The sequence below is a fragment of the Carassius carassius genome, chromosome 49, assembly GCF_963082965.1.
Source record: "Carassius carassius chromosome 49, fCarCar2.1, whole genome shotgun sequence".
Taxonomy (NCBI): Eukaryota; Metazoa; Chordata; class Actinopteri; order Cypriniformes; family Cyprinidae; genus Carassius; species Carassius carassius.
The window spans coordinates 20,159,197-20,169,056 of NC_081803.1; the positions used below are offsets into that span (position 1 = coordinate 20,159,197).

Here is a 9,860-nt window from a genome sequence, read left to right on the forward strand (position 1 = left end):
CATAAGGTAAGGGGATGGTTGATGCAGAATCATATTTACTCTCGATGTGATTTGTCGACGAATTGTGGTGAAAATTCTTATTTGATCTCTATCCCTCTGTTTTGTTCTCTAATAAGTTACTCATGTTTTTGGTAAAAGCTATAAATATGTTCGTATTACAAACGTTTCAGGAAAATCTATTAAGTATAAGTTAACGCGGAAAGCGTCTAATAACGTCATAACGTTTCTGCAACATCGAAAAATATATGTAAATACGTCTGTGATAAATATGAATAAAACATTCTCAGCTTTTCCAAAATAAAGCTGTGCAAGCTGGGCAATTAATCTTTAATTGAAAAATAAATACTTCAAATACTCATCAAAAGATCATGAAGTTAAACAGTCATAAAAAATAAGCTAGTCATAATGCAGTCAACATTTTTTATTTCAACAAATTGGATATGCTAAAAATAAGCACTAATGATGAAATAAATAAAACCAAAATTAAACAGCTATACAAAACAAATTAATTTCAAGAAAACATGGTCCCATTGTATCTATAGAATTATTTCATTGTGAGTTCCTTGTACATTGCTACATCAGATTGAAGTGAGAGTAGATTTATTGTTGAAAATGACATCATTTAAAAACTGCCAGATTGTGTTCAGTGAATAGGAATTATTATCCATCAATCAAGAATTAAGTTCCAGCTCAGCTGGTTTGGAAATGAGGTATATATTCGATTCATTTTGACATGTAACCAAAAATTCTTCATCCCCTTTAAAAAGCAGTGATGCTTTGAAAAGCTTGAAAAAAAAACAAAATTCACAAAAGAAATCTATAAAATAAAAAATAAATTCACACATCATGGAGCCAGAAGGCACACAAACCAGTAGAGAATCTATGAACAAACCCAGCACTGTAACCATACAACAACCTGCAAAACAGTTAAAAAACAACTAGTAGAGTCATTAAATTAAATAATAGAAGACTTAAAACAAAGATGATCACAGCAGCAAATCCATCTTTTGTCTTGACAAATCTATGCAGTGCATTCACTCTCATTACTGTTAAACTAACGCTGTATATCGTGCATGAGTTGGATGGAGTGAGGCTGCAGGTTTCTCACAGGATCAGGTCAGTGTTTGTCGTTGGCCTTGGTTCACTGGCACAGCGACAATGTTCGCTCCAGATGAGAAGATGAAGATCAGGGTGAAGCTGTACTTGAAGATCAGAAATGGTTTGTTAATTGGGTTGTGTTTCCTCCTTGGTTTGTGACAGTGACATTTGAAACATGGGAGAAATCTAGTCAGCTTCAGTTATCTAAGTCCTGAGAAGATGATTCCACTCTACTTTTCTTTGTGGGTGGGGAACCATCTTCACTTTCCTAATGAAACACAAAAAGCAAAAAAATTTCTCACCCTCGAGTCATTCCCAACTTTGATTATTTTCTTCTGATTTGAAGGTAAGTGATGCTTTTACCTGAGTGTTTGTTGAGGTGTCTGATGAGGAGTCCTTCTCCCCTGATAACCGAGTATCTTTTTTGGTCGTTGATGTCTCTGAAGGGGTAGAGTTACAATTCCCTGTCAAAAAATAAACCACACTGTGATTCATTCAATTGTGATGCATCACATTTCTTTCAGCTGGAAGATCTCGAATGCAATGTTTTGAATTCCATCTCTATGGAAATTGACTCACCCCTCAGGCCATCCAAGATGTAGATATGTTTATTTCTTCATTGGAACAGATCTGGAGAAATGTTGCATTACATTACTTGCCCACCAATGGATCCTCTGCAGTGAATGGGTGCCATCAGAATGAGTCCAAACATCTGATAAAAACATCACAATAATCCACACCACTCCAGTCCATCAGTTAACATCTTGATAAGAAAAAAACTGTGTGCTTGTAAGAAATTAATCCATCATTAAGATATTTTTCACTTCAAACCGTTGCTTCCATCCTCTCCAGTCTGATTCAGGAGAGAAATATGCACAGATCAAGTACCGTTTACAAGAGAAAACAGTCCAAAACAGTTCTAAACACATATGTGGATTTATTATGTGAGATGAACTTTTTCACGAGAGAAATCAATATTATGGCCTCGTATTTTGGCCAGAAGGGTTTGAAGTTAACACATCTTAATGACAGATTTGTTTCTTTCAAACAAGCAGCTTTTCACTTTACAAGATGTTAACTGATAGACTGGAGTGGTGTGGATTATGGCACCCATTCACTGCAGAGGATGGGATGCTACATTTCTTAAAATCTGTTTAGATGAAGAAACAAACTCATCTTAGATGGCCTGGGAGTGAGTAAAATCTTATTATATTTTATTTATACAAAATAATATAAAATAATAACTAACTCAAATGGCATTTCTGCAAGTGCATTTTTAAGAAGAAAAGAAAATATGATATTTTATAATAATTGCCAGATGCAGCACACATGATATAATTTCACCAATAAATCAAGATGGATCCAATAAATAGTTACAATATCAAAAATGCATTTGCAAAAATGTAAGTAGCACTGCAGGTTCAGAGCAGCAGAACAGAAGGATGTAGAAAAATAAGTGCAGATTAAACATTTACATCAAGATTTGGTATCAGGATTGTATTCTCTATATTTCTTTATGTACTTTTGTTCAGTTTTTCTCTGAAACAGTTTCTGTATTCTGGTATCTGCTATATAATCTATTGATATATTTTTGGGCTCATTTATGAGCTATTCCTTCCACACTTTAATTTGTAAGCATGAAATATATTCATGCGATCAGAGTGGCTTTTCGTACCTTTGTCAGGGGATGGCGTATGTTCTGCCTTGCATTTGTTTCCATCAGTGTGAGCAGCAGCAGTGGCCTCTGGTGTCGGGCTCGTGCTACAGCTGTTCTCCATCTTCACCGGAGAGGAATCAGCTATTGAGCTCTGGTTACTGTTCTCATCTATAGGAGAAACCACAGCTTGCCATTTAAGAGTCAATACTGTCAAATTACATTATGTACAGACTTAAAATCTTGGCATGGTTAAGAGACTGACCGTGCATTTCCATCATTCCCGGAGAGGAACTGTTCTCTGGAGTTGTCAACTCCGATCCATATTTCTCCTCTCTGCCCTTCTTCTTTTTGTTCTTCTGTTAAGCAGAATTTTTTTTCAGACAGAATATCAATGAATTACAACTTAAAAAGAAAAGGATGCGCAATTGTCACAAACTTACATCATCTGACTTGGATTCTGTCACTGGAACCCATTTAAAGATACGCAGTGAAGTGTCTCCAACCGTCACCCATTTTTTCTCCCTGTGAATTGTTAAAACAAAGATCTGTAGTACAACCCGAATTCCGGAAAAGTTGGGACGTTTTTTAAATTTTAATAAAATGAAAACTAAAGGAATTTCAAATCACATGAGCCAATATTTTATTCACAATAGAACATAGATAACGTAGCAAATGTTTAAACTGAGAAATTTTACACTTTTATCCACTTAATTAGCTCATTTAAAATTTAATGCCTGCTACAGGTCTCAAAAAAGTTGGCACGGGGGCAACAAATGGCTAAAAAAGCAAGCAGTTTTGAAAAGATTCAGCTGGGAGAACATCTAGTGATTAATTAAGTTAATTGATATCAGGTCTGTAACATGATTAGCTATAAAAGCTGTGTCTTAGAGAAGTAGAGTCTCTCAGAAGTAAAGATGGGCAGAGGCTCTCCAATCTGTGAAAGACTGCGTAAAAAAATTGTGGAAAACTTTAAAAACAATGTTCCTCAACGTCAAATTGCAAAGGCTTTGCAAATCTCATCATCTACAGTGCATAACATCATCAAAAGATTCAGAGAAACTGGAGAAATCTCTGTGCGTAAGGGACAAGGCCGGAGACCTTTATTGGATGCCCGTGGTCTTCGGGCTCTCAGACGACACTGCATCACTCATCGGCATGATTGTGTCAATGACATTACTAAATGGGCCCAGGAATACTTTCAGAAACCACTGTCGGTAAACACAATCCGCCGTGCCATCAGCAGATGCCAACTAAAGCTCTATCATGCAAAAAGGAAGCCATATGTGAACATGGTCCAGAAGCGCCGTCGTGTCCTGTGGGCCAAGGCTCGTTTAAAATGGACTATTTCAAAGTGGAATAGTGTTTTATGGTCAGACGAGTCCAAATTTGACATTCTTGTTGGAAATCACGGACACCGTGTCCTCCGGGCTAAAGAGGAGGGAAACCTTCCAGCATGTTATCAGCGTTCAGTTCAAAAGCCAGCATCTCTGATGGTATGGGGGTGCATAAGTGCATACGGTATGGGCAGCTTGCATGTTTTGGAAGGCTCTGTGAATGCTGAAAGGTATATAAAGGTTTTAGAGCAACATATGCTTCCCTCCAAACAACGTCTATTTCAGGGAAGGCCTTGTTTATTTCAGCAGGACAATGCAAAACCACATACTGCAGCTATAACAACAGCATGGCTTCGTCGTAGAAGAGTCCGGGTGCTAACCTGGCCTGCCTGCAGTCCAGATCTTTCACCTATAGAGAACATTTGGCGCATCATTAAATGAAAAATACGTCAAAGACGACCACGAACTCTTCAGCAGCTGGAAATCTATATAAGGCAAGAATGGGACCAAATTCCAACAGCAAAACTCCAGCAACTCATAGCCTCAATGCCCAGACGTCTTCAAACTGTTTTGAAAAGAAAAGGAGATGCTACACCATGGTAAACATGCCCCGTCCCAACTATTTTGAGACCTGTAGCAGAAATCAAAATTGAAATGAGCTCATTTTGTGCATAAAATTGTAAACTTTCTCAGTTTAAACATTTGCTGTGTTATCTATGTTCTATTGTGAATAAAATATTGGCTCATGTGATTTGAAAGTCTTTTAGTTTTCATTTTATTAAAATTTAAAAAACGTCCCAACTTTTCCGGAATTCGGGTTGTACAAAAGAAGTGCTTCATTGCCTAAATAGGTATTTGGTTACTGGTGAGCATTGTACAATGTTTAAGAGGAACTCACATTATGTTTTAAAAAGCCAAATATATTAATTTGCAATAATTAATATTTACTAATGGGTGGTGCACAATAAGACCAGAAGTGAGTTATAACAACAACAAAAAAATTTAAATAGGCCATTATTGATTTTGTGTTTACTTAAAATACACTTAAACAAACCTGACATTTTTCTGCAGTGGAAGTACTTTTAAAATAAATTCTAATACAATTAGATACTTAAAAAAAATCAGCATTAGAAAAGTCATATCCAATGAAAAAAGAGATGGCACCAAAAATAAAAAGAAATCAAATATACCTGTGATTACATTATTCTACAAGAAAAACAAGGCAAAATGTTGTGCTTCATAATATCAAATACTTGCACTCCAAATTATTTTTCTTGTGCAATAAAAAAATACATACAGGCAAAAATGATGTGTTACACAATTATGTGTTATACAAAATTACACATGTGAGATTATGTGTAAAATGTCTAAAGATAACATCCTTGTCTAAAAGCCACAGCTTTATTGCTGTTAATGAAATATCAGGCATGCAGTCGCTCACTTCCCTGTCCTAGCCCCCATAGCGCTCCATGTGTTCAGCTTTATTTGATGAAAAGAGACTCTTAGCTGCATTTCAACTCTCTCTGTGTTACAGCGACTGTGACTCGCGCGCACAGGTGAGTTTATCTAGCATTTCATCCCCCAAAACACATTTGTTACACATCACAGTGCGCCAAACTGAAGCGAGAAATGGCTTCATGTGACTGCAACGAAATGGCTTCTGGGTTCAACCTACTTAATCTCCATCAGAAACCTTTAAAATGCATCCACAACATTCATTTGTGGTGTATGGTGTCGGGTGCGCGCACAGCACCTGCCGTGCGCTCGAGTTCACTTGGAAATCGCGCTCAAAAATGACCCTTATAATTTCACTCTCTGTCCTTCTCGTTTGTTCTTTCTCTCTCCTCCCCCACAAGCGATTTTTTTTTTCTCCGGTGGAACAAACAGGGCTTTTTCCCGCGATCTTACCATTTTCGAACTTTCTCAATAGCGGCCATAACGCGTTTGATGTCATCTTTGGCTCTGCTCCGGGTCTCCGCGCGCACTGACCTGCCAGACATTCCCGCCGCTCGTTAATATTGTTAAGCTCGGCAGTTCACACTCACAATGCGCGCACACACCCGCATACAGTGAACGCTGGGCCGGGAGCGCGCCTGCGCCAAACACACAGCGAGCGAACGTGCGAATGTATTCAAACTTGTTCTTTTGGCGTTTTTTTTTTCTTTCGCGTGCAATAATTAACGGAATCTTTTGAAGTTTTTTTTAATGCTTGGGTTTGTAATTTGGTAGCCCCTTTTGTCAATAAGACTACGTTTATAAAACATTGAATTAAAACGTATTTTATATCGGCAACTTATATTATTATTAGGCATTTTATATACATTAGCCTACTATACATGACTTAAAACAATCATAACAATAACTGATGCATTGCAATTGATGCATTGCATTGATGCATTGATGTAATGGATTAACGGTTATTTAAAAAAGTTATTTGTTTTTGTTAATCATAGAAAAGTACAGCACTAAAAATGTAGACAACAGTATAGGGTTACGCAGTAATAGTCACATTTAATTAAACATTGAATATTTCCTTATAGTGTTAATTTTACTATATTTTCATGTTACATTTAATAATCAGACAAGAGGGCGGTTGAATTCATTTATCAAAGTATAAGTGAAGTAATCTGTGGAGCTAATTAATGCATGGGGCACATTAAATGATTATGAAGGTCACAAATTGATGCTTACATGTACATTAACAGCTATCATTTACATCTAGATAAATATTATTTTAAATTCTAAAGTTCTCTAGAATATCAACACTACATAGTGAATATTAACTCAAGATACATAAGCGGATACTGTAATAGAACTGATATTGTTCTTCTCATCATTCTCATCCAACATTTTCTTTCCTAGAAGCTTCATGTAGACTTACTGAGTTGGGTGAGTTACTCAGAAATCAATTACAGATTACTATTTACTTAATTAAAATAGTGATTTGATTTATAATTTTACAAAACTTTACTTTTAAGTAAAATCCCTACTAATACCTTCAAACCAAATGGCAAATAGCTTTTATTGTAAAACCAGTATATTGTAGCCGATGGAAATGAAACAAATTATGAAACTTTTTTTAAACCTTTTATCAGGAGCTCTATCATAGCTGGTTGTGTATAGGCTCATGGTCACAGTTAACCGAATTAAAGAAACAGCAGCTAATGCATAGTTTTTATCACAATGATATATAATATTCACATGTATAAATTTGTTTTGGGTAGATGAAGATATAGTTAATATATTAAATCCCCACCATAAAATTTACTTTTAATTGTATTGTACTTTTTAATATGTTAATAATTATATGTTAATAATATATATATATATATATATATATATATATATATATATATATATGTAGTATAAAATTATATTTTATATGGTATTATATGTAACAACTATGTCAACAAAATAGAATTAATACGCAACTTTATTAAAACAACATAAATACAAAAAATGGTTAGGTATGTTATATAATAGATAAAATAATGGAAAACCATGTAATATCTTTATATAATTAATTATATAATATCAACATGCATTAATGGGTTTTAGGATAGACTTACATGTGCATGACATATGTCTGAGAATGTATTATACATACATAAACTTATTTTTATAGTTTAGGAGATCTGCAGTGAGGAGCTACTGCTAGATGTGTTAATATATGAAATTGTTTCAATTTTAGTAGGTTTCATATATGTTTTTACTTCATATATTTCATTAATGGAAGTGTATGTACATATATTACATCTGCGTATGGGATTATAGGTTGATTATTTGATAATCAAATAAACAAGCTCAACATTTAATGGCTGTATAATTGTAATTTCTTTATATAAATAAAACACAGTTTATTTTAATTCAGTGCTTTTAATAAGCTTAATTAAATCTCTGTTTTTAAGTGATGCCCATATATTCAAACACTGCGTTGCATTGCAGTTTTCATTGTGACAGTGTTTCCCCTCTCTCATCCTCTCACTCAATTGTCCTATATAAAATTAATGTGAAAAATCTCCAAAAATTAATTATATTTCTTTACACATCGACTTTTTTCACTCACCCCACAAATACAAAGCCACCCTTATAACATTGGTTTGCTCACACACAAAGGAAATAGCTGTAAGGATCTGCATGGACAACAAACCCAGGTGTGGTTGGTAAATGGCCTCAAGGGGGATTTGTGGCTCTTATGGATTCAATAATCATATGTGATCTCTTCATGTTTTTCAATCTTTTGTAAGCGATGATGTCACGCTCATGCTACAGCTGTTCTCCGATGGCTGTCTATCAAGCTGGCTGCTGTTCTATTTCCCATACAAAATAATATAAAATAATAACTAACTCAAATGGCATTTCTGCAAGTGCATTTTTAAGAAGAAAAGAAAATATGATATTTTATAATAATTGCCAGATGCAGCACACATGATATAATTTCACCAATAAATCAAGATGGATCCAATAAATAGTTACAATATCAAAAATGCATTTGCAAAAATGTAAGTAGCACTGCAGGTTCAGAGCAGCAGAACAGAAGGATGTAGAAAAATAAGTGCAGATTAAACATTTACATCAAGATTTGGTATCAGGATTGTATTCTCTATATTTCTTTATGTACTTTTGTTCAGTTTTTCTCTGAAACAGTTTCTGTATTCTGGTATCTGCTATATAATCTATTGATAATGACATAACTATTGTTACCATGTAGGATCCACCTTTCTCATCATTTCAAAGCTCAGAATCTGTCTGTGACACTCCCTCTTTTGGATTTTAGTGGGAAAACATACATTTAAACTGCAAAAAACCTTCTGGATATACATCATGGGTGCATAGGAGGCTGATCCTTCATGATCTTCATGAGATCAGCACAGTATTTGAGATTTCAGTCAGTCTTTCAAATTTCAATATTGTATAACATATACAGTAATTTTAAGTCTGCACATGTTTATTTAGCTTCTTTACCATTTTGATTTTGCTCAAATTTAAAAAAGCTATATATATAATATATATATATTTAAAGCTATATGTAATAAAAAGAAAGTGATGATGACAAAGACATTGTCATTCATGCCAAAGGTTTAAAAGATTACAGAAGTCCATTGAATAAAATAATCACACAGGAAAGCCAAAAGGACTAAATAAATAAATGAAATGCTTTATTGATTTATTTTGTCCATGCAGCAGAATATGTCTTCATTTAGTCATAATCTCAGGGAGATTATTGCAAAAGATATTTGCTGCACTAAAAAGACAAATAATATACCAAATACACAAAATACTAATCAGATTTATGGATCGTTAAAGAACCAGTACCAAATTAGTTTCCAAGCGGACAGCAAAAAATACGTTTAAATATAACTCAACAATGGTTTAAATAATGGCACATAATGTCACTAAATATGTAATGAATACCCTTGTTTGTTAATACATTTTCATGAATATATATATGCAGGCATCATTTACATTTAAATGAATAAATATCCCACTTTAAAATGTTACATCTTCATAGTGGCCCTGTCCCAAATAACACCTTTTATAAGCACTTTTTTTGTGATTTCTGTTGTCTGCAAATGTCTGTTAAGCCTCTGAGACTGTAAAGCATCCAATTCGGTCAGTTTAGGCTTCAGTAATGTGCTCACCAGTGCCCCGTTTTGAATGCACTTTTACCAAGCACACTTGATGTTACCAAACTTTGGAATCTTTGAGGAAGGGCTTAGGATAGCATTTGGGACAGGGCCAGTGTCTACCTGAATGTTGTCACATTATAA

At 34.6% G+C, this 9,860-nt stretch overlaps 1 protein-coding gene across 1 annotated transcript; it reads right to left on the reverse strand.

The window, feature by feature from the left end:
- Nucleotides 1-583: 583 nt before the first annotated feature.
- LOC132132116 (B-cell CLL/lymphoma 7 protein family member A-like) lies at nt 584-6,189 on the reverse strand. Its single transcript, XM_059544381.1, has 6 exons — nt 5,998-6,189; nt 3,196-3,277; nt 3,018-3,111; nt 2,774-2,923; nt 1,462-1,562; nt 584-1,366 (listed from the first exon to the last, which is right to left on the reverse strand). Exons 1-6 carry the CDS (start codon nt 6,087-6,089, stop codon nt 1,295-1,297), a joined length of 591 nt encoding a protein of 196 aa, XP_059400364.1. The 5' UTR covers nt 6,090-6,189; the 3' UTR covers nt 584-1,294.
- Nucleotides 6,190-9,860: the final 3,671 nt, after the last annotated feature.

Excerpts from the sequence above, each read along its gene's own strand:
- LOC132132116 (XM_059544381.1), bottom strand. The coding sequence starts at position 6,089 with ATGTCTGGCAGGTCAGTGCGCGCGGAGACCCGGAGCAGAGCCAAAGAT. Across the intron at positions 3,278-5,997 it reads ATTGAGAAAGTTCGAAAATG|GGAGAAAAAATGGGTGACGG; the intron begins GTAAGATCGCGG and ends AACAATTCACAG. Across the intron at positions 1,563-2,773 it reads TACGCCATCCCCTGACAAAG|GGAATTGTAACTCTACCCCT; the intron begins GTACGAAAAGCC and ends ATTTTTTGACAG.